At 42.8% G+C, this 25892-nt stretch overlaps 1 protein-coding gene across 3 annotated transcripts in view; it reads right to left on the minus strand.

Moving 5' to 3' along the window:
- Window positions 1–218: 218 nt before the first annotated feature.
- The window catches only part of LOC142049898 (mothers against decapentaplegic homolog 2), a 70977-nt gene continuing 45303 nt past the window's right edge, over window positions 219–25892 (minus strand). Inside the window, exons 3-11 of one of the 3 annotated variants that reach the window (XM_075078073.1) lie at window positions 23325–23414; window positions 21980–22173; window positions 21338–21472; window positions 15968–16042; window positions 7465–7518; window positions 6117–6329; window positions 4183–4320; window positions 3867–4011; window positions 219–2122 (exon numbers count right to left, since the gene is read on the minus strand). In XM_075078073.1, the coding sequence (XP_074934174.1) occupies window positions 1999–2122; window positions 3867–4011; window positions 4183–4320; window positions 6117–6329; window positions 7465–7518; window positions 15968–16042; window positions 21338–21472; window positions 21980–22173; window positions 23325–23414 (1168 nt within the window). In that variant the 3' untranslated portion in view covers window positions 219–1998. The remainder of the gene's footprint in view (window positions 2123–3866; window positions 4012–4182; window positions 4321–6116; window positions 6330–7464; window positions 7519–15967; window positions 16043–21337; window positions 21473–21979; window positions 22174–23324; window positions 23415–25892) is intronic. The other 2 variants (XM_075078074.1, XM_075078075.1) reach the window with 2 other exon arrangements.

Consider the following 25892-nt stretch of genomic DNA (forward strand, 5'->3'; position numbering starts at 1 on the left):
AACTGCTTCAATGAACTTCGTCTGAAGAAGTCGTCTGTACCATTAAACACACAGATCCAGAACCTCCCCGACAGCTGCAGAAGTGATTTTAACATCTAAACTACACCCTTCCAGCCACAACGTACAGGACACTTGTGCCATTTATTTGGGTTGGTTAGAATGATTCCTAACCTTCAACAGAAAATATAGACGGCAATTAATAAAAAAAACCACCATCATGAGAATTAAAACTTTTATTAGTGTATTCATATATTAGGCAAATGCAACACGCATGAAGCTTATTTCTTAGGTTCACAAGTTCTACCAATACATTAGTATACTGGTAAAACTAGCACAAGCTGGTAACTGCTTTGCCAATTTTTTAAAGGTGTCTGGCCCACTTTTTCAAGGCTTGATTTTTGGTATTGCTTCTATGCCCTAGTCATTATGGCATAAAAATATCCATCACTACCATCAATTCAGTCAACTGATTAAAAGCTGTAACACTGGCCACATTTTTGTTCTCAAAGCTAAGTTATCACTAGCCGTACTTACAAAGTACAGTACTAGTGTAATGGATGAAACAATGAGAAAACAGACAAAGGCAATCCTGCTATTGCCACAATAACAAAAGAATGACAGACAGCTAGATCACAAGATTGTTAGTAAGATGTCTATTTTTCAAGTCAGAATAACCCTTCTACATAGTTTCCCAACCCTTCCCCAACCCAGACTTATTTGTAGAATATATTTCAGAATATTTTTAATATGGTGCAGCTGTAGTGTCCAAGGCTTCACAATAACACGCACTGTCATGAAGAACCTAGAAGTCCTCCTTCGCTGTTCATCCTCAGCAACCACTATCCTAGAGGTTTTGCAGAAGCAACTACTTTTAACAACAAGGCCCATTATGACATAATGAATGCTTATGTTCTGGTATGTAAGCAAGCTATACAAAGCCACTCAGATCAGAAATTTAAATTCTGTTACTAAAATACGTTAAGAAGCTGCAGCTATTTAAAACCTATATGAAAGAGTAATTTACCCTGGGAAAGGATTTTTCAAGGTATTTGGCTCCAAAACCTAAAACCCATTATTTTTAGTGACATCTGTTTAATGAAAAAACACAGATGTAAGGGGTAAGCCAATAACCTTGTGTACTTAATCCAGTATCCAATACTATGGTAAATTCTCATTCCATGAGAAAAAGCACTGATTTCAATGATTCAAGGTACAAAAAAGTCCCCAACCACATCAGTGCCAGCAATACTGCTGGCAACAGATGCATCAACTCAAATGGGTAGGGAGAAGTAGACTCCTAGTGTGACGGATACTCAGAATTCATAATATGAATTCACTCTAGGCCCCATTAAGCATATAAAGTGTCTTAAGATTTCACAGATTAATCTCAAGACATTTCTTTCCCTTCCAGTGGAGGGATTTTCTTTTCCTTTAAGAAGGCAGCAAAAAATTAAGCTTTTCTACAAGGAAAATCTGCTTGTCATGTTTAGGACAACTCAAAAACCTGCTTATATAAAAAAAAGAATAAAGGAGTAGAGCCGTGGAATTTTATGAGAGATTTGCCCCAATCAAAAACACAAATGACTATTTATGGGAACTAAAATGTAGAACAGCACAATACTGTGATATTTGAGATCATGATACATTAACTGTACATATACTTGGCTATTCATGTTATTGATAAACCATTAGGACACTCAATTATATACTCAATAAAAACACCATTAAGAGTCTTTAGAACTGTCCCTTCTTTCTGAAGAAGGCATTTCTATACACTAAATTTCCATCTAGTATCAGAGTATAGGAAACAATCCACAAGGTGTTTTAATTGATGAGACCTCAAGTGCTGGTTTGTTTGGGGTTTTTTGTTTGTTTGTTTTTAACCTTTTTGGATAGTAAACAGTTCATGGGGACCACACACAAATACTACAACAGACGAGCTATTAAGTCTGTTGATTGGACTCGATATTTAGCCCTCTGGTAACGGAGGAAGGAGTTTTACGACATGCTGGAGCAGCGTACTGAAGGGGAGCCCATCTGAGTCAATACTTTGTCCAACCATTGTAGAGGTCCATTCAGATGAAGTTCAATCCAGCAAGGAGTGCTTGTTACTGTTTGCCGCCTAGAAAATAAAGAATAATAGCAAAGTCAGAAAGCAGCTTTGGCTGCTATAGTGTTCTCCATCATATGATCAAATATGTTTCCATCTGTATCTACTACACGGAAAGATAAAAATATGCAACCATTACCATAACTGTTACTAAGCTTTTTACAGTGTTTGACAAAAAAAAAAAAGAAAAGGCAACAAAACAAACCCCCAAAACACCCCATATCTATAAAACACATCAATAACGACATGCTTGTCCATAATACATCGAGAATATTCTGCTCTGGAGAGTAAGATAAGAACCGCAGCATTTGTTTCAAGTGCCACACCAAAAGCCATACCTCTAAAACAAAATTTAAAACTGAAGATTGTCCGACCAGTGTGGTGTTCACATCAGATAGTTGCGTGCAGCTGTATCTCAGCCTTCAAAGAGTCTGCACACATAACTGGGTTTGAATTTTGTAGACAACTACTGAGAAATAGGGAATAGAAACACTTGGCTCTGCATTGTCAGCATGGCCAAACAGCACAGTATTGCTGCAATTGTAAGGTCTGGCTTTTTGGAGCAACTGACAAGATAAACATACAAGGAAACTGCTAGATGTTGTCAGAAACACTACATCAAAACACAGTGTGTAGTTTCACTGTGCTAACTGATGCTATCTCAAAGGAAAACCAAACTTTACACCTCTGATTTCCTGTAATCTTACACTTCTACATGTGTTTTGTACCGTAACATCCTCACACAAACAACTGAAGTAAAAATTGTGTTTCTCTTGTCTTCTATATAAACTTGCCTATAATTTTCCACAACAGAGGGCCTTCGTTAAACACCATACAGAAAACCTCAGTAAAGCTGAAGGACTGACACCCATAAAAGCTTTATTCACTCTCCCATATATCTTAGTTTCAGAGATCTGTTATTCAGAAATCTTCCTTCTCATCTCCAAAGTAAAGAAATCAGTATTGGACATATTCTGCCTGAGAAATCCTGTTATTTCACTGTACCCACTCCAGGCATGGGAGTTTTCCCAAACTAGACTGGCAAGACTACGGATGTTAAGCCAGTTTTACCTAGTAATTCTAGGTATCCCAAAGTCAAAGCAAGGAGGCATCAAGATTCAAAGGCAGCGGATTAGTCAGACACAAACCCAGCCCCTTCGTTTTTACCGTCAGCACTGCAACCTTTTGCTTTAAGGAAATCTGTTTATATAAACAGAGGAACTGAAAAGGCAGAAAGATTAAGCCAGTGAGAGGATGGATTTCCAAAGTTGCCTGTCATTTCACATTTTCTAGAAGAAAGTGGCTGGGGCCTGTGCTCTCTCAGCACTCCAAAAAACATTGTCATCTTAGCCCTGAATGCCTATGCCAAAACAAAGTGATCCAATAAAAGAACAATCTAAACCACAGGGAATATAACTCCATTTAGTCTCGAATCCTCTCCCAGAGAATGAAGTTCATTATTCCACTGCTGTCAACTCCCCTACAATGTGTTCCACAACACGCTTCTTCAAAATTTTATAACTGGTTCTGTTCAACAGCCCTGGTTTTGCGCTGGGCTGGCAAAAGTCACTTAGCCATCTCAAAGCTGAAACTCAGCCTCTTCTACCCACGGAAAATATGGGTTCAACTTGCAGACAGCATATCTACAATAGCAGCAAGAAGCCTGTAAGTATGGCTTCCAAGCCAGACAAATAGTGTATTATGAAAGAAGAAAAATTATTAACTCTAAATTCAAAAGCAAAGGTTTTTTTCTTACCTGTATTCAGCTCCCCATCCTTTAACAAAACTCATTCTTATGGTACACATTCTAGTAAGCTGATAAACTGCTTCAAAACCCTGATTCACAGATTGAGCCAGAAGAGCAGCAAATTCTTGGTTATTAAAGATTTTTAGATTGCATCCTATAAAAGAAAAAAAAGTCAAAAGGGTACAATCAATGAATATTTGTGGTTGCTACACAGAAGCCCAAAACTATGAAGAAACCCCCTCTATGTACCAAAAGGAAAGCAAATGTCATCCAGGGAATAGTTTCATGAGATATTTTTGTGTGAGACCTTTGGTAGGCTACTAACCTGGTGGAATTTTGCACACAGTTGCAGGATGCCAGCCGTATCTTTGATTACAGTTGGGGCTCTGAACAAAAATCGCACTATCGCTTAGGCACTCAGCAAAAACTTCTCCACCGATGTAATAGAGACGTACTCCCCTTCCTGTAGCAAAATTCAAAGGAACTCTAGTTACAATATGACCCAAGCAGACTAACAAACAAGCGAGTATTTTGTTTCAGAGAAGGCCAAGGTTGTTCTTTACAACAGAAACCAGTTATCTACAGGACCACACTGCTGGGCTCACAGCTCTAGCAGAACACAATTAACTTGCATTTTTCTTCCACAAACACACAGTATTTGAAGGGGAAGCAGAATAATTTTTGGTCAAGAGTGAGACAGAATTTTCTAGCCATGTAACGGCTTGTAACCAAATCCAAGTTAGGAAGCAGTGTTCATTACCAAATAACTTTTTCTCTTAAAGAAATACCAGAATTGAAATTAAAAGATTAGATTAAACAGATTTAAAACTTGTGCTAATATTAAAGTGTTGTATGTGAAGTGGCGCAGACCACTATGGCAAAAAAGGAAGACAAGTATACTATTTCAACACTCTCCGCTTACATGCGCCCACACTATTTCACAACCCACTGCATACCCCTTCTCTGTACTACTTCAACAAAAACAGGACTTCACTTAGCCCTGTTACCAAAAAAATACCCATAAGAAAACCTATTGTTCACTTTTAAATTGTGATCTTGTTCTCTCTCTCTGAGTGGAAAAAAAATCTGTATAGGTTTATTTCTAGCACAAGTGAAGTAATGTACAACTGATCTCCTAAAGAAAACTATTTATAATTAACAGGTCCTTCAAAGGCAATAGTTTCTCTTTCCCTTTTTCTTTAAAGTTATTTTTCAAACAAGATGCAAGCTGCTCTATAAAAAAAGGTGAGAGCTCCTTACATTTTTGCTTTTCCTCATCATTGACCATTTTGATCAGTCAGAACAGGCACAGCCTGGGTTTCTACACATCTAAAATTTTATTAGACAAGTATTTGGATTTGGCATAGAGGGAGTCAGAAGGTTCTACTAAAGAGGTTGTTCTTTTTTACTAAAAGTAAAAACAAAAAAGTATTGTGAATTTTGCTAAATAAAAGAATCCAGGAGGAAAAAAAGAAAAAGAAAAAAAGTAGCTTATTGAAGAATTTCAAGCCAAGATGCTGCACTGTGGAAAACAATATTATTTACCAACCATTACAAAGACAATCTTGATCCTGTCAAAACAGCCTGTTATCTCAATGGCAGCTTTTCCCATTTCAGAAAAGAATTCAAGAAGTTCTACCAATGCCCATTCTGCATTTTATAAGTTGGAATAAACTAAGCAACATGTTAATATTTTGTAATTAAAGCTTAAATTTCAATTATAAGCAACTCTGAATATAAATGCTACCCAGGGCAGAGTGGCCCAACGAGGAGCCTGAAAGCCAAAAACCTGCCCCTCAGGATGCTTTAATCCAGCATCTTTTTCCAGAAGGCGAAGAACAGCAACGTGAACAGAAATCCCATGAAGTCGGGTGGCTTCCTCCTGTGCCGCTCTCAGCCTGACAGCTGTATGACTGCTGCTGCCACCAACTTAGTGACTACTGACTAAGGAAAGGCAGCTCCTTTCAGCTCCAGCCACCACCACATCCCTTCCCAATTGCAGCTGGCTGTGGTAGCAGAAGCTGCTACATTTCTCCCTGATTTCAGAAGCAGTGACCTCTGTGTCTTTCCACTTCTGTCCTTAGCAAGAGAGACCAACTCTCCTTGGCAAGCCTTGAGAGAAAAGTTCAATGGCTGGCTGCACAAGGGTGAAAGGGATCCCAACTCACAGGTCTGCCCTTCCTACTTGGATCATTCAAAATAATTTAATGGCTAAAATGAAATTAAATAGTTAAAAGATCAGAGATCAGAGATTTTTACCTATGTGTCGCCTTGTCATTTCCACTGTAGCATTTCTGTTTACATTGGAAAGCAGACCTAGACAAAATCGTTCTGAATTTGATGGATCTGTAAAGCCATCTACGGTCAGAGAAGGCTGTGATGCATGGAAGGTTTCTCCCACTCTTTGATTCAATTCATAATAAGCTATTGAACACCAAAATGCAGGCTCCGAGTAAGTAACTGGTTGCAAGTCTAAAAAAAAAAACAAACCAAAAAAACAAACAAACAAAAAAACCCACAAAAAACCAAGCTTAACACAGAATTTGAGGCTTAAAAGACATCTATCTGCCCTGCTATTTGTCGCTTCCAGAAATGACAGCAGTAATCTCCTCAAACTACTCAAATTATATTTTGCTTGCTGTCATTTTTACCTAGCCCAGTAAACAGAATGGAATTCAATATTCCACACAAGGGAAGGACGAGAGGAAGAAGGGGTAATCTAATCTGACCACAGCTCATGTAGTTCAGTACTCGCATTTTGCTCTGTAAAATGATTAAGCTAATGTTGCTGAGTGCCAGACATCGAAACACTTCTGTTGCCTTTCTATAACTTGCAAACATTTAGGCAATGCTAAAGAAGAGATTAAACTATCAAATACTGAACCACACAAAGGGAAAAAAATATTAATATGAAAATTATGTTCCCTTGTATTACACTCTATCTTATACTGTCTCTTTAGATAAAGGCAGCTCTAAGCTCCCTTTACTCTCCCCTACCAGAGCTCGGTATCTTCCCTGTGCATCTTCAGCTTTCCCTGCGCGGCTTCCCCTTTTTACCTACCCTAATTACTTACTCAGTGTTCTGAACAGCATTTTCCTGTCACATCCATTCCTTAAACAAACCCAAGGGAATTTGATCTTCCTGAGGCATTTATACAGACACACAGCAATGGCACCTGATCAAAGCAGGCAGGCAACTAATGTGGGAGCAACAATTGTGTTGTGGTCACAGGTGAAACAGTGCATGAGAAGAGCAGCAGAACACACGTACAAGGGAGACAGCAAGTCTGGGCAGCACTATGGATAGACTAACACCCTTTAAACTGTTTCATAAATGCTATTCCTGCACACACAACTATATTATTCTTTCTCTTTGCTAGAAGCTCAACAGTTACAGAAATAGTGTCATTATTAACAAGTTATTAACCCAGCCCTATTATGTTTATCAACAGGAAGACAAGCCAATAGTCTCCTCCTAATACAGCTCTTACTTTTTAAAAGTATGTTTTCATTTTTAATGTGATTTTTTAATATATATATACACACACACATATATAAAGAAGAGTCATCACACACAGAGAAACAATTAAAAGTATTTCCAGCTTACCCAAGCTATGATTAACTGGGGAGAGAGTACTAGGAGACAGCTCTGCTGGAGATCCTGTTGAAGCAATACAGACTGATTCAGAGCAAATTATTCTGGTTATTTCAGATGGGTAGGTATGACCATTATCTAGATACAGTTTTACATTACAACCCTTTGGAATAAGAAACCTCAGAAATCCTACAACCAGTTTTCCAGCATGTCACATGCTTATTCTGAATAAAGATTACATTTAATTTTGCAGACTCCTGGGAAAATTTACCCCCCTTGTAAAGACTCGATTAACACCTTACTGTCGCATTTGGCAGAGCTCTCACTTCACGCTCTGTGAACTTAAAACTTTGTTTATGCACTTCTCCATTGAGAAGGTAGTGACTTCTTCCCAAATTCAGTGAGAAAAGCTAAGAAAAAGCGGATGAGACAAGATATTACCTCTCTATTCTCAAAGGGTTTATCTCTATGTGCTGGTTTTGGCTGAGAAGGGGTTAATTCTCCTCACTGGGGGTCAGGTACCTTTCCAGCTTCCCTTCCCCGCTCCCCCGGGGCTTTGTGCCTCTCGTTGTTGTTTCTTTTAATTTTAATTATTAAACTGTTCTTATCCCAACCCACGAGCGTTACCCTTCTGATTCTCTCCCCCATCTACCGGTGGGGGAGTGAGCGAGCGACTGTGTGGGGCTGAGCTGCCGGCTAAACCACAACACACTTTTTTGGTGCCCAACCTGGGGCTCAAGGTTTGGAGATAATAACAGCTGCTGGTCACAGCACCATGTTGTCCTTTTTGCAGTTGGTGTTAAAAATCGGTGTTGGTTTGTTGAGTCTGCTGTGTTCTGCTGTGATTAGTAACGTTTTGCCTACAAGATTTGTTATACAAACACTCGTTTTCAGCTTTATCTGGTATTTGGGGTTTCTGCTAAAACCGTTACTGTACTTTGGATACCACCTTGTTGAGGCAATTAGCAATTGTACCTCCTCCTCTGAGATATTTTATATGGAGGAAATACAGAATAGTACCTTTGCAACTTTGTTCTATGATGTCTGTGCCTTTGTTACAACAACGTTTTTGTATCTTGAACATCCTTGGGTGGTTAAGGTGCACTTATTGTTAGTTTTTGGGCATGTTGTTTTGGTTTTGACTAAGCAACTAAGAATATCACCCAGAAATCTGCCCCAAGGCTTGATAGTTACAAGTGGCAGGGCATGTGGGATAGCATGGAGAAATACCTAGGGCAGTGGGCACCCCCAGTGTTTTGGAGTTTCACCCCCGAACAAGTGCAGAATCCTAAAAAAATAGTAGAATATTTGGAGAAAGTATGTTGTTACGCTGGGAACTCCAGAGAGACACAGATAACTGCAACATGCTGGGGTCTGGCCCATGCATACCGAGCCCTGCTCAACAGTATTCAGTGCCCCCAGGGGGAAGAGAATGTCTCTGGATTGAAATGCAAAGTGACTGGCACTGTAGTCACTCCAGCCCCGATGACAGGCACTGCAGCCACTCAAACCCCCAGGACAAGTACTGGAAATGGTTCAGAAAATAAACCCTTACCAGTATTAGTTGATCCCATACACAAGAAGAAATATTGGAAACAGACGTCAACTCGTTTAGAACGGGATGATGAAAAAGCAGGGCCATCATGGGGAGAGGAGAAAGAAGTTATAAATGAAATAGAGACCACCAGGTCCCTGTCCTTGAGCAAGTTGCAATATATGCGAAAAGATTATAGCCCTCATTCAGGTGAGCACATTGTCACCTGGCTGCTCCGATGCTGGGATTATGGGGCTCAGTAGCCTGGAACTAGAGGGAAAAGAAGCCAAACAACTGGGATCCCTTTCGGGGGAAGGGGGCACTGACAAATCAATTGGGAAAAAACCACCAGCCCTCAGCCTCTGGAGGGGACTCCTGTCCGGAGTGAAGGAAAGGCATCCCTTTAAAGAAGATGTTACATATCACCCAGGAAAATGGACAACTATGGACAAAGGCATCCAGTATCTAAGGGAATTAGCTGTGTTTGAGGTGATTTATGGTGACCTGGACGATCAACGGTCATCCAAAGATCCAGATGAAGCCGAGTGCACATGACCCATGTGGCGGAAGTTTGTACGGAGCGCACCATCTTCGCATGCAAACTCATTGGCAGTGATGTCCTGGAAAGATGACGAGACACCAACGGTGGCAGAGGTGATAGATAGACTCCGGGATTACGACACAAATATCTCTTCCTCGCTTGTCTCTGCTGTGGAGAAACTATCCCAAGAGGTCCAGCAACTCAAAGAAGATCTGTCTTACTCCCCACCTTGACAGAGCAGTTTCTCAGCTGTTAGAAATAAGCGTCCTTTGGCTCAAAGAAGGGGATACACACCACGGGCCACCCTATGGTTCTACCTGCGTGACCACGGAGAGGACATGATGAGGTGGGATGGCAAGCCTACCTCGACCCTAGAGGCACGAGTGCATGAACTGCAAGGAAGAACAGTCACTCAGGGAGGCTCTTCCAGGAAAGCTGCTGCTCCAATTTCCAGTGAGCAAGTCCCCAGAGAGAGGAGTAGAAGCGCTGATTTTATTTCTAAGTGTAATAGAGGGACTCCTGATTCACATTTACAGGAAGTGAGTTGTGAGTGCCATGATCAGGACTAGAGGGGCCCTGCCTCCAGCCAGGTGGAGGAAAGGGATAACCGGGCTTACTGCACTGTGTGGATCCGATGGCCTGGCATGTCCGACCCACAGGAGTATAAAGCTTTAGTGGACACCGGCACACGCTGCACCTTAATGCCATCAAACTATATAGGGGCAGAACCCATCAGCATTGCTGGAGTGACAGGGGGATCCCAAGAGCTAACTGTATTGGAGGCTGAAGTGAGCCTAACTGGGAATGAGTGGCAAAAGCACCCCATTGTGACTGGCCCAGAGGCTCCGTGCATCCTTGGCATAGACTACCTCAGGAGAGGGTATTTCAAGGACCCAAAAGGGTACAGGTAGGCTTTTGGTGTAGCTGCCTTGGAGACGGAGGAAACTGAACAGCTGTCTACCTTGCCTGGCCTCTCGAAGGTCCCTTCTGTTGTGGGGTTGCTGAAGGTCAAAGAGCAACAGGTGCCAATCGCCACCACAACAGTGCACCGGCGGCAATATCGCACCAACCGAGACTCTCTGATCCCCATCCATGAGCTCATTCACCAACTGAGGAGCCAAGGAGTCATCAGTAAGACCCACTCACCCTTTAACAGTCCCATATGGCCAGTGCAGAAGTCTAATGGAGAGTGGAGGCTAACAGTAGACTATCGTGGCCTGAATGAAGTCACTGCACCGTTGAGTGCTGCTGTGCCAGACATGCAAGAACTTCAATACGAACTGGAGTCAAAGGCAGCCAAGTGGTATGCCGCAACTGATATCGCTAATGCATTCTTCTCAATCCCTCTGGCAGCAGAGTGCAGGCCACAGTTTGCTTTCACATGGAGGGGCGTCCAGTTCACCTGGAATCGACTGCCCCAGGGGTGGAAAGACAGCCCTACCATTTGCCATGGACTGATTCAGACTGTACTGGAACAGGGAGACGCTCCAGAACACCTTCAATACATTGATGACATCATCGTGTGGGGCAACACAGCAGAAGTTGTTTTTGAGAAAGGAGAGAAAATAGTCCAAATCCTTCTGAAAGCTGGTTTTGCCATAAAACAAAGTAAGGTGAAGGGACCCACACAAGAGATCCAGTTCTTCGGATTCAATGGCAAGATGAAAGTCGTCAGATTCCAATGGATGTGATTGACAAAATAGCAGCCATGTCTCCACCAACTAGCAAAAAGGAAACACATGCTATCTTGGGCGTTGTGGGTTTATGGAGAATGCATATTCCAAATTACAGTATGATCGTAAGCTCTCTATATCAAGTGACCTGGAAGAAGAATGATTTCAAATGGGGCCCTGAGCAACGACAAGCCTTTGAACAGATTAAACGAGAAATAGTCCATGCAGTAGGCCTTGGGCCAGTCCGGGCAGGACAAGATATAAAAAATGTGCTCTACACTGCAGCTGGGGAGAATGGCCCTACCTGGAGCCTCTGGCAGAAAGCACGAGGGGAGACCCGGGGTCGACCCCTAGGGTTTTGGAGTCGGGGATACAGAGGGTCCGAAGCCCGCTATACTCCAACTGAAAAAGAGATATTGGCAGCATATGAAGGGGTCCGAGCTGCTTCAGAAGTGGTTGGTACTGAAGCACAGTTGCTCCTGGCACCCTGACTGCCAGTGCTGGGCTGGATGTTCAAAGGAAACATCCCCTCTACACACCATGCAACTGATGCTATGTGGAGTAAATGGGTTGCACTGATCACCCAGCGGGCTCGAGTAGGAAACCCCAGTCGCCCAAGAATCTTGGAAGTGATTATGGACTGGCCAGAAGGCAAAGATTTTGGATTATCACCAGAGGAGGAGGTGACACGTGCTAAAGAAGCCCCACTGTATAACAAACTGCCAGAAAATGAAAAGCAGTATGCCATGCTCATCGATGGGTCCTGTCACCTTGTGGGAAAGCATTGGAGATGGAAGGCTGCTGTATGGAGTCCTACGAGACAAGTAGCAGAAACTGCTGAAGGAGAAGGTGAATCGAGCCAGTTTGCAGAGGTAAAGGCCATCCAGCTGGCCTTAGACATTGCTGAACGGGAAAAGTGGCCAGTGCTCTATCTCTGTTCTGACTCCTGGATGGTGGCAAATGCCCTGTGGGCGTGGTTACAGCAGTGGAAACAAAGCAACTGGCAGCATAGAGGCAAACCCATCTGGGCCGTCACATTGTGGCAAGATATTGCTGCCCGGGTAGAGAAACTGGTTGTAAAGGTACGTCATGTGGATGCTCACGTCCCCAAGAGTCGGGCCACTGAAAAACATCGGAACAACCAGCAGGTAGATCAGGATGCCAAGATTGAAGTGGCTGAGGTGGATCTGGACTGGCAGCATAAGGGTGAACTATTTCTAGCTCAATGGGCCCATGACACCTCAGGCCATCAAGGGAGAGATGCAACATACAGGTGGGCTCGTGATCGAGGGGTGGACTTGACCATGGATGTTATTGCACAGGCTAGCCACGAATGAGAAACACGTGCTGCAATCAAGCAAGCGAAGCGGGTAAAGCCTCTGTGGTATGGGGGACGATGGCTGAAATATAAATATGGGGAGGCCTGGCAAATTGACTATATCACACTCCCACAGACCCGCCAAGGCAAGCGCCATGTGTTTTCAATGGTAGAAACGATGACTGGCTGGCTGGAAACATATCCTGTCCCCCACGCCACTGCCCCGAACACTATCCTGGGTCTTGAGAAACAAGTCCTGTGGCGACATGGCACCCCAGAGAGAACTGAGTCAGACAACGGGACTCATTTCCAAAATAACCTCATAGACACCTGGGCCAAAGAGAATGGCATTGAGTGGGTGTATCACATTCCCTATCACACACCAGCCTCTGGGAAAACCGAAAGATACAATGGACTATTAAAGATGACACTGAGAGCAATGCGGGGTGGAACATTCAAGCACTGGAATACACATTTAGCAAAAGCCACGTGGTTAGTCAACACGAGGGGATCTGCCAACCGAGCTGGCCCTGCCCAGTCAGAAATCCTACATACTGTGGAAGGGGATAGAGTCCCTGTAGTGCACGTGAAAAATATGCTGGGCAAAACAGTCTGGGTTCTTCCTGCCTCCGGCAAAGGCAAACCCTTTCGTGGGATTGCTTTTGCTCGAGGACCTGGGTGCACTTGGTGGGTGATGCGGGAGGATGGAGGAGTCTGATGTGTGCCTCAAGGGGATTTGATTTTGGGCGAAAACAGTCAATGAACTGAATGGCACAATGTGAACTGCTATATAATATTGTGTGTCACCTCTGTGTTGTATCAATGATATCAGAGTACGAGCCTCCCAACCCATGGAAGATAAACTGTGAAACAAGCCGTGCAGCAGTGATGGAACGATGACTGACTCGGTATGCAGCAACCCAACGCCACACACACCATCTCTCCCTCCCTGAAAGCCTGATACGGCAGATGGAGCCCAGAGTCATGGACTGGGTTAACTCAATGGACATTTAAATGGACATTTTACAGGGAAGGGCCATGAACTAAGGCAATGATGTCTGTGTATTATGTTAAAGGATGGGAAGGGGAGGGGTGGTGGTTGGTAAGGTTGTATTGGATGGTATGGGACCTAGGCATGGTGTAGATGGTATGGAATAAGGGGTGGAGAATGTGCTGGTTTTGGCTGAGAAGGGGTTAATTCTCCTCACTGTGGGGGTCAGCTACCTTTCCAGCTTCCCACGCTCTGCCGCGTGGTGGGGGGGGCTGGGAGGGGCAGGGCCATGGTGGGGGCGGCCGACCCCGACTGGCCAATGGCATGTTCATTCCATACCATGTGACACCATGACCAGTATATGAAGGGGTTGCAGTTTGCGGCTCAGGGGCGGTACGGCGTCGGGTCGGCGGGCGGTGAGCGGCTGTGTTGCGTGCAGTTTGTTTCGGCAGTTCGTCCCCCCTCTCTCCTCCCTTCCCCCTTCCCCCGGGGCTTTGTGCCTCTCGTTGTTCTCCTTTACATTGCATTTCTGTTGTTGTTTTTTTTAATTTTAATTATTAAACTGTTCTTATCCCAACCCACGAGCGTTACCCTTCTGATTCTCTCCCCCATCTACTGGTGGGGGAGTGAGCGAGTGACTGTGTGGGGCTGAGCTGCCGGCTAAACCACGACACTCTAGAAAAGAACAAGCTGGATTTCCTCATTTGAGGAAATTATTCTTTCCTACAAGAAGGATGGAAAAAAACCTCAGAAAAACATGAACTCTCCGCCACAATTTGTGCACTAGTACGCAAAATACAGGGAGGCTTTACACAGAAACATTCCTACAATGACTGCTGATGTCAGGCTTTTTTAATTAAGGTACTTATTGTCACATAGTGGGAAAGTATTGCAGTTCTTGCAGAAACTAGTGCAGTTAATTCCAATTAACAGAAAAAGGTTGCTAACATTAGCTAACTAAACACACACTCAAGTCTGCCAGCACATAGCAGGAGGCTCTTATCCAGCACATTAACTGTGCTTTGTCCAAGTCTAAGGCCAACCAGATTATCTAAAAACCCTTTCATACAAAGGCACAAACACTTAATGTTTCTATTACTCTTCCAATAGAGCCTTCCATACAAGCATTAATTTGAAACATGGCAGAAGCGATGAGGCTGTCAAGATTGAAGAGACAGGTTCTCAAAATGCAGCATTTCTGTAACTTGTTTAGGCCAAACAGACATTTTGCTTCAATGAATCTGTTTCCAGAAAGTAAAGTTAGGGGTAAGTTGAAACCACTCAACTATTAAAATCTATTTTAAGGCTTTCTGATGAAGACTTAATTAGACCTGTATGCTTTTGTTAAGAAACAAATGAAATGTACTTAATATGGCACAGGATGTTTTAAAAGCATTCCCCTAGCAAAAAATTATTTTGTTCACAGAAGACTGAAAGTGATATTTTAAACAGAAAACACCAGGTTGTACAGAGTGTTACTGCCATTGTCATTTGGGCTGAATTCACAGAATCCCAGAATGGCGGGGGTTGGAAGGGACCTCTGGAGATCATCCCGTCCCACCCCCTGCTTGAGCAGGCACACCCAGAGCAGGGGCACAGGACCGCATCCAGGTGGGGGGTGAATGTCTCCAGGGAAGGGACTCCACAACCTCTCTGGGCAGCCTGTGCCCCTGCTCTGGCACCCGCACAGCAAAGGAGTTTTTCTTCATGTTTAGGTGGAACTTCCTGTGTTCCAACTTGTGCCCATCGCCCCTTGTCCTGTCATTGGGCACCACTGGAAAGAGTCCAGTCCCATCGTCGTGACACCCACCCTTCAGATATAAGTAATTCATGCTGCTGTGCAGAGGGATCACAACTAGTAATCCCAAATCCCAAGTGTTGTGGTTTAACCCCAGCCAGTGACTGAGCACCATGCAGCTGCTTGCTCACTCCCCCCTTGGTGGGATGGGGGAGAGAATCAGAAGAGTAAAAGTGAGAAAACTTGTGGGTTGAGATAAGAACAGTTTAAGAAGCGAAATAAAATAAAATAGTAATATTACTACTACTATTAAAAGAGTATACAAAGCAAGTGATGCACGATGCAGTTGCTCACCACTCGCCAACCCATGCCCAGCCAGTCCCCAAGCAGCAGCCCCCTGGCCAGCTTTCCCCAGTTTATACACTGAGCATGACGTCATATGGTCTGGAATATCCCTTTGGCCAGTTGGGGTCAGCTGTCCTGGCTGTGCTCCCTCCCAGCTTCTGGTGCATCTCCAGCCTTCTCAGTTGGTAGAGCATGAGAAGCTGAGAAGTCCTTGATTCAGTGCAAGCACTACCCAGCAACAACTAAAACATCGGTGTGTTATCAACATTATTCTCATACTAAATCCAAAACACAGCACGGTACCAGCTACTAGGAAGAAAATTAACTCTATCCCAGCTGAAACAAATCTTGAAAGTAGTGAAAAGTAAATGTTACCTGTATCCATGCTTTGGTTCAACTGCTGGTCACTCGTTTCTCCATCTTCACTGATATATCCCGGAGGTGGTGTTTCTGTCAAAAAAAAAAAAAAAAAAAAGAAAAAAAAAAAAGAAAAAAAAAGGAAAAAACCCAAACCACTTACTGGTTCAATGACTGGGGAAATTTGTATGATTTAGCATTTGGGGTTTTTGTCCTCAGGTCTTCAGGAGCTCCATATGATACCTGAATACTGAATTAGAATTTCATTTTGCTGTCCCTTTTTGCCTTCAGCAGGGCTTCAAACACATTACCTGCCTTATTGTCTATGTAAAATGTATCATCCCTTGTATGCCAGTCAATCACTCAAATGTTATACAATTAACATATAATCCTTGTTTGTTCCATTTAATACAAGACACTTTCACTACAATGAGTAACAATTTTGCAATTGTGATCAACAGCTTTCACATTTAGTAGAATTACAAATGAAAAAAACCATCTAGTGGCTTCTACAAAAAAGAGTGTGCTGTCTTTATGTAGCATAACCATCAGATCAGATGCTCTCCCGTGCCTCATAGAAGTTGCTAGATTTAAAGGCTATTTTTCAGTTCAGTGCCCAAATCCATTTTTCTTCAATACCCAAGAGTTTATTTCACTCATTAATAACTATATTATCTAACTAGTTACACTGCACAAGCTCTATTATCACTATTACTTCCAAGCTCTATTAAAACAATTATATATTCTTTTAACTAGCTTTCTTTAAAGATGGAATTTCACAGACCAGAGTAAACTCAGTAACAAGTTTGAAGCATTCTGATGCTAGAAACTGTGTCTAATTCCACATAAATATCTTCAAAACCCAGGAGAACATGGCTGTTCCTTTTCTCCATTCAAAATTCACTTTGTAATCCAGATGATGAGTTAACCAACTGCCTTTCAGGAAATAATTTTCTTTGAACTGGGCAAATGTCTTTTCCTATATATTAAAGGCAAAACCTGGATTTTTTTTAGTGAAAGTGTTTGAAGCTAACTACCTCTACAATTGCCTCAGAATCTGAGAGATTAAACAAGTTTAATTACATTATTACCAAACAGCAAAAATTTAAAGATAAAGCCTTTTGCTTAAGAATTAAAATCAAATTATATCAAATATCATGTCTGAGATTTAAAGCAATGTAGCACAATCAGAAGGAAGTCAGCAAGAGGAAACTAGATTAAGTCAGTTGATTAAATAAAAATGAACTGAAAGAATTATATCTCTGGTTCACTCTGTGAAACTAGTGTGCTAAATATAGATGTGACAAAATTCAAGTGAGAATTTAAAAGGAAGATTAAAGGAAATCTTTACTAGCAAGTACGATGACAAAAGTCATACTTGTTTTGAACATTTTTATAGAATTCATTGTGATAAAGTGGACTCCGCCCATCTCCAAATCACTTGTTATAGTTAAACCCACAGCCATGGTAAAAGGTCAATAACCATTTCCAATCCAAACCATGCCTCTTGTTTCCAGTTGCCAATCCAGGCTCTTTGGCACAGATTATTTTCCATGTCTAGTCTCCATCTGAACAGAGAAGACTTCCTCCACCTAGTACTATTAATACTGTTTTAGGGTCAGAGGTTGAACACCACCACAGCTGGAAATAAATGCCCAGATGCAGCATTAAAAATTCTTAGCAGAGCTCGAATGTTGCCAGAAGTCTGAACAATGCAGATCAGCACATCCATAACCTGAAAGGGAATGCACAGCCCCAAAGGCCATCTTGCACCTTCACGATCGTCATCTTCCCAGCTGTAGGTGAGACCAACCTCTCTGCAGACCAAGTACTGTGACAGTATCGTGGTGCAAAACTAGCATGGTTGTTAGTCTGGCCTACCGCTAAAGAAAACGGTTCTCTGAAGCAAGCTGTCAAGACACACAAGACCTATCAGAACCTAGTTAAGTATTCAAGATTAAGTTAGCAAGGTTAAATAAAGATGCCATGATATGAGTACAACAGGAGGGTGTCAGTGACAAAGAGATTGAGGCAAGGTGCGGTTAGCTGCATAAACATTTGAAGATCATGAGAATAGAATCATAGAATCGTTAAGGTTGGAAAAGACCCTTAAGATCATCAAGTCCAACCACCAACCTATCACTGCCAAGTCCACCACTAAACCATATCCTCAAGCACCATGTCTACCCTTCTTTTAAGTACCTCCAGGGATGGAGACTCAACCACCTCCCTGGGCAGCCTGTTCCAATGTTTGACAACCCTTTCGGTGAAGAAGTTTTTTCTAATATCCAACCTAAACTTCCCCTGGCGCAGCTTGAGGCCATTTCCTCTCGTCCTATCGCTTGTTACTAGGGAGAAGAGACTGACCCCCACCTCACTACAACCTCCTTTCAGGTAGTTGTAGAGAGCGATAAGGTCTCCCCTCAGCCTCCTCTTCTCCAGGCTAAACAACCCCAGCTCCCTCAGCTGCTCCTCATCAGACTTGTCCTCTAGACCCTTCACAAACTTCATTGCCCTTCTCTGGACATGCTCCAGCACCTCAACATCCTTCTTGTAGTGAGGGGCCCAAAACTGCACACAGTACTCGAGGTGCGGCCTCACCAGTGCCGAGCACAGGGGCACTATCACCTCCCTGCTCCTGCTGGCCACACTATTCCTGATACAAGCCAGGAGGCCATTGGCCTTCTTGGCCGCCTGAGCACACTGCCGGCTTACATTCAGGCGGCTGTCAACCAACACCCCCAGGTCCTTTTCCTCCAGGCAGCTCTCCAGCCACTCCTCCCCCAAGCCTGTAGCATTGCATGGGGTTGTTGTGACCAAAGTGCAGGACCCAGCACTTGGCCTTGTTGAATCTCATACCGTTGGCTCCGGCCCATCAATCCAGCCTGTCCAGGTCCCTCTGTAGGGCCTTCCTGCCCTCCAGCAGATCGACACTTCCACCCAGCTTGGTGTCATCTGCAAACTTACTCAGGGTGCACTCAATCCCCTCATCCAGATCATCAATGAAGATATTGAACAGGACCGGCCCCAACACTGAGCCCTGGGGAACACCACTCATGACTGGCCGCCAACGGGATTTGACTCCATTCACCACCACTCTCTCGGCTCGGCCGTCCAGCCAGTTTTTACCCTGCGCAGAGTGCACTCGTCCAAGCCGTGAGCAGCCAGTTTCTCCAGGAGAATGCTGTGGGAGACAGTGTCAAAGGCCTTACTAAAGTCAAAGTAGACAACGTCCACAGCCGTCCCCTCATCCGCTAAGCGGGTCACCTTATCATAGAAGGAGACCAGGTTAGTGAGGCAGGACCTCCCTTTCATAAACCCATGCTGGCTGAGCCCGATCCCCTGCGTGTCCCGCATGTGCTGCATAATGGCATTCAAGATGATCTGCTCCATGACCTTTCCCGGCACCAAGGTCAGGCTGACAGCTCTGTAGTTCCCCGGATCCTCCTTCCAACCCTTCTTGTAGAGGGGTGTCACATTCGCTAGTTTCCAGTCATCTGGGACCTCCCCGGTTGACCAGGACTGCTGATAAATGATGGCGAGTGGCTTGGTGAGCTCCTCTGCCAGCTCCCTCGGTATCCTTGGGTGGATCCCATCCGGCCCCATGGACTTGTGAACATCCAGGTGAAGAAGCAGGTCGGTGACTGCCACCTCTTCAACCACTGGGACTTCATTCTGCATACTATCTCTATCTCCCAGCACAGGGGCCTGACAACCCTGAGGATGACCAGTCTGACTATTAAAGACTGAGGCAAAGAAAGCATTAAGTACCTCAGCCTTCTCCTCATCTTTTGTAGCAAGGTTACCTTCCACATCCAACAAAGGAGGGAGATTCTCCCTGGCCCTCCTTTTGTCACTGATGTATTTATAAAAACATTTTTTGTTATCTTTAATGGTGGCGGCCAGTTTAAGTTCCAGCTGGGCCTTCGCCTTCCTAATCTTTTCCCTGAATAACCTCACAACATCCTTGTAGTCCTCCTGAGTCACCTGCCCCTTCTTCCAAAGGTGGCAAGCTCTCCCTTTTTTCTTGAGTTCCAGCCAAAGCTCCCTGTTCAGCCAAGCCGGTCTTCTCCCCCGCCTGCTCGACTTACGGCACATGGGGACGGCCTGCTCCTGCGCCTTTGAGACTTCCTTCTTCAATAACATCCAGCCTTCCTGGAGTCCTTTGCCCTTCAGGACTGCCTCCCAAGGGACTCTGTTAACCAGACGCCTTAACAATCCAATGTCTGCCCTTCTGAAGTTCCCGCAATCACCTTGAACAAGACTTTTTGCAAATAACTACCTAGTTGCTTTCACTCATTACCATAGCACTGGATTTTCAAACGGTGGCTTTCCAGTAAGCTGTTTGCAAATGCTATCAACAGCCCTCAGACTGAATCAAAAAAGTATACATAAGCTAAGAAAGCAACACCAACTTCTAGGCACCTTAAATTGCTCTTTAAAGATCTGCTGTCCCTAGGTGCCAACAGATGTGGCACAAATTAAACAAATGAGATCAAATTAATTAAAATTTTTTTGGGTCCATTTAAATTCTTGGATACATTTAAAAAAACCACAAGCAATATCCTGTTGACACATAGATACAATTTGTACATTGCACATATTTGAGTTTCAAGGAAGTCCTCTTATTCTTCGTGAGAGTCCAGATCTGAATTTTCAGCTTGTTCATAACATAGCTGCATTAAACATTTATGAGAAAACTTCAGCTTTGCTTGGTTTTACACTCCAGGCAACTTCCTGAAGCGACAGGAAACAGGAAGTTGGGGCAGGAAACAAAGGTGACTGATTTTATGTTTCAATAAGGGTACGGGCTTTCGGGTGCACTGTAGCAGATTAGTCTTGGTATTTGTTTTGTGGTGGGGAAGAGGCAAAGACGGGGAGGAGGAATTCTTTAACAGTTCAATATTGTTAGGTTGTTCTTTCATACTAAAAAGACAAAACTGTATGCACATAATAGTAACAAATACACAAAGTAGACCTTGATCGATTGTGAACTACAGATCAAAACACTTTTTAAGCCAGTGTTTTGCAACTTAAAGTTTTCTCCACATACTACATGTGGTGAGACTGAGCAGCAGCTACTCAGTCTCCAATACACAGCATTTGGCAACCCCTATATGTTTGCAAAACAGGCTTAAAGCATCAGGGGAAAGTCTACTTTGTACTCATTAGCATTTTAAATCTTAAATAAGCTATTGAACCCAAGTAAGCTATTGTGTTCTGCACAGCAGAATGTATTTCCATTGGAATTAATACATTAAATCAACTAAATCTAATTTATTGGTGCATCTTTCAATTAATTTGATCACTTAGGAGGATGAAACTACCATCTTTGTTCCAGTGGTACAATGATAAGTGTACTGTTTGCGGTGGCAGTTAAGAAAATACCTGGTATATAATTGCTCTGCGGTTCAATTCCAGCTGGAAAGTTAGTGTTTTCAGGAATGGAATGGGTATAGTCATCGAGAGGCGGAAGCTCCGTTAGAATCTCGGTGTGCCGTGGCACTAGTACGGGAGGCAAGACTGGAAAAGCAAAATTCAAAGCATTAATAAGACCCTCAAAACACACACTTGGGAGAGCTTAAAAAAATATCTAAAACTTCTAACAATTTGTTCAGATGTTTTGAAATTTTCTGACTCTTAGTACTGCTAATACTGCAGTTGTACTGTGAGTTACTGGAAGAAAGAGATTCCTGAGATGCCTCGAGTAAGACTATTCTACATTAGCAAAGGAAAGTCATCTCTTATTCTCCTTGTCATGCCGGACTGTACTTAGCCAGCTGGAAACTGCTAGCAGTACTGGAAGTGTTTATCACATTATTCAACACATTTGTAAAGTAAAGATTTTTCAGTATCTTTATTATCAAAAACTTTCAGGGGATGGTATTCTCAAAAGCTGTATCTCTAATAGTCTTGCACTTCTGGCAAGAAAAGGCATCATCTTTCTCTATTTTTCATTTAAAACATTATGCTGAACAAGTACGTACAGATGCTGCTATAGAAAGTCAGAAGCAGAAGGAGTCGTCCTACCTGGTGTCTCCACTCTCTGGTAGTGGTAAGGGTTTACACACACTTCATCCTTTTTAAGATTAAAAGCATATTCACAGTTTTCAATTGCTTTAAGTTCATGGTGACTGTGAAGATCTGGCCAGCGCCACAAACGACAGTAAATAACATGTGGCAATCCTTTACGATGAGATACCTGTAGTCGGCCATCGAGAGATCTATATGGGAAAGATGTTGAGAAGCGTTTACAGACGGCATGCTGTCTCTTAATCGCTCAAGCAACAGTGTACACACACAGGATGAGTAGTTTATTTATTCTCAGAATTCAGTGGATTGACACTGTTAGTGACATTTATACTTTTGTTAAAAGGCTTCAAATGTGATAAAAATTATGGTATCAAGCAGTGTGTCAACTTATTTTTGAGCTGCTCAAATTATTGCCAGTGAATTTAGAGTTCATTAAAAGCCACTTTACCTCCAGCCAAGTATTTAGGGTGATTGCTTCATATACATTTTTTTAAATGCAGAAGACAGTTGTTACAAAAAAATAAAATAAAATCACACACTTAACAGTCCCTTCCGCTGCTAAACCTCACAGCTTTGCTGTGGCGTGGATGCTTTATGGCTTTAAGCATAAGAACTCCCACAGGACTGCAAATAAGCCTATAAGCAGTCAGCTGCCCAAGTGATCCACATGACAGTATAACTGTAATGCAAGAAGCATGAATGCACATCTTGTAAGGGCTGTACAGTTTATCTTCTTGACTTCATCTGCCTCGCTACCAGCTGAAAAGGTTTTGCTAGTTTTAAGACAGACTGCATATGCTTACACAAATGCAGATGTTTATGATTGTTATGGGATGGGAGACAAACCTCAATACACAAATCAAGCAATGTGACATGAAAAAATAAAGATCCTGTGTAGAATTTGCCCACCATTAACTACTAAGAATTTACAAACAATTCTTTAGTAGCTCATATCTGAGCCAATTAGCAAGATTTAACTGAAAGCTTGTGGCATACAAAGCAGTTTAAAGACTTTGTAAGATTAGGTCTAAAGAATTAAGCATCCCAACTTTGTTAATATAAATACCAAATCACATTAGAGCTTGCATTTAACAAGTCTTCCCATTCTTTCAATGGCACCGGCATGAAAAAGGAATATTCCAGGATTAGAGTTTCATTGGTCAAAACATCAGCTGAGAACACTTGGATTTCTACACTGGCAAGCAAATATTTTAAAATGCTGTACCATGAGAGGCCTAGGAAGCATTTTAGTCTTTTACAGCTAAAGCATCCCATTACAGACCCTCCAAAGCCAATCCCTCCCACAAGACTTCTATGATGTGAGAGAGGGCAGAATATTCACCTGGTTTGTTCAGAGAAGCTGTAAAGGCCTGTTGTATCCCACTGATCTATCGTGTTTGGTGTACTCAGTCCCCAAATTTCAGAGCAAGTGCTGTGCATAAATTGAAAACAAAAACAAAAACTTGATATGAATATGGAACATGGTTATTCAAAACACCATGATGTCAAACACGGAAAAATGTACAGAATACTTCCTTTCACATAGAAGATAGAGCATTGTTAGACTTGCATTTAAACTGACATCTCATGCTATATTTTCTATATGAAAGAGGCTATCAAAATGGAATACATGATTCAAGGTAAATGATAATGGTTTCAAGAGGTGAACAAGTTCTCTGGTTAAGTAGTCAATACAGTTGTAATGCTCCTTAAAACAGGCAAAACTTCCTCAGCCTAGCTGGTAACAAATTTCAATTTTAAAGGGTAGTTTCTGGATTTTTTTTTGTTTTTGTTTGTTTTTAAACATAAGCTTCCCTAAGTCTTCAAACAAAGGCCATGTGTATCTGAAACTGAACATCACAACCTAACTTTCAGGTACCACCACTTCAGCATTAGTCTCATTCTCCATGCACATACTAATTTGCTGCTTTTCTCAAAAAAGGAAAATTCGGACACTGAAGAAAAGCACATTGTAGCTGATACTTCCCCACTGCTTTCTATACTCTCCTTGATTAAAAAACTAAATATTCTCTTCCACTGTATACAAAACACAAAGTTTAACACAGTTTTACAGTACAGTATTTTAAGTCTTAATTACAGAATAACAAAACTTTAATTGCTAAATCAAGCAGGAGGAAAGTAAAGACAAGCAGTTCTTTACCAAACTAGTTCAATGACAAGATCACAACAAAAGGAGCCTCCACTGACAGGCATGAACTAAAAAGCAGCAGCAGATTTAAGTAAATCAAGAAAACAGCATGGACTTGTAAACGGGCAGCACATTTTCAGAATCATAAATCAAGCTCAGCTCTATCACAGCCTTGCTCTGTGACCACTAAAACCTGACAGTTTATTTTACACAAGTAACACACAACTGGACTTCGCACCTCAGAAATTAAGAGAATTCAGTTGATGAGCAACTTACAACTCCAGTCACTAATTACAAAGCCTGAAGTTTGGCCAAGAAGGCCAACAGCATCCTGGCTTGTATCAGGAATAGTGTGGCCAGCAGGAGCCGGGCAGGGATGGCGCCCCTGTGCTCGGCACTGGTGAGGCCGCACCTTGAATGCTGTGTTCAGTTTTGGGCCCCTCAGTACAAGAAGGACCTTGAGGTGCTGGAGCATGTCCAGAGAAGGGCAACAAAGCTGGTGAAGGGTCTGGAGGACAAGTCTGATGAGGAGTGGCTGAGGGAGCTGGGATTGTTTAGTCTGGAGAAGAGGAGGCTGAGGGGAGACCTTATCGCTCTCTACAACTACCTGAAAGGAGGTTGTAGTGAGGTGGGGGTTGGTCTCTTCTCCCAAGTCACTAGTGACAGGAGAGGAAACGGCCTCAAGTTGTGCAAGGGGAGGTTTAGATTGGATAGTAGGAAAAATGTCTTTACTGCAAGAGTGGTCAGGCATTGGCACAGGCTGCCCAGAGAGGTGGGGGAGTCACCATCTCTGGAGGTGTTCAGAAGATGTGTAGACTTGGCACTTTGGGACATGGTTTAGGAGGCCTGGTGGTGTTGGGTTGATGGTTGGACTTGATGATCCTAGAGGTCTTTTCCAACCTTAACAATTCTATGATTCAAGTTCACTAAATTCCTGGTTTTAAATATAGGCTTTGCTATTGAAATTTAAGCTAAACTTAGCTGATACACTCATGAATTTGGACTGAGTGTTCAAGGGGAGAAAAACGAAGCAGGTATTTGTTTCTCACCCCTACACAGAAAAATTCAGTAGTGTTATGAAACAAAAGAGCAGACAGCACAGCACTGTACTTAAAGCCACTTTCAGGGTGATACTGACCATCACTGCATCAGCAGAGCCTGCAACCTCTCTTTTTCATATTCCTAAGATGCCTCCGGGATGGTGGGATGCCAAAAGTAGCCTAAGGATTTAAATAGTTGCCCTGAAGACACACAGGCAGCCTGTGGGACACCAGGAAGCATCCCTGCACTGTATTGTGTCCTTAAATATGCATCACTACTGCTGGTAAAACAGATCATCACACACATTAAATTAGAAGAAAAATCAGCAGACACAAAGCCTGCTGCGTATTAATTGACACAGTCAGCTCTGACAGCTTACTACCTTTGATCCAAAGCTGATGCTGTCACACAGATTACACATTCCCAAAATTGTGGGGTGCCTCACTGGTGTAAATGCAACATGCCACGCAGTTGCTACACAAGACTTTTAACACAACACATGAAAAAGTAAAATTTTGTAGCCCTTGACAAAGCACAATGAACAAGAACAGTATTTTATATTGTTAATCTCTCCTCTCTAATTATTCCAACTATCAAAGCTGACAGCATATACCATAACCTACGGAAAGACAAACAGTATCCTGATGTGACTGTATGACAGAGCCATAGCTTACAGTGAAACTCAGGGCACCATGGAGGGAGGGCAGGCCAGGAGGTACA

This window comes from Phalacrocorax aristotelis, chromosome W, assembly GCF_949628215.1.
Source record: "Phalacrocorax aristotelis chromosome W, bGulAri2.1, whole genome shotgun sequence".
In the NCBI taxonomy this organism is placed as follows: domain Eukaryota; kingdom Metazoa; phylum Chordata; class Aves; order Suliformes; family Phalacrocoracidae; genus Phalacrocorax; species Phalacrocorax aristotelis.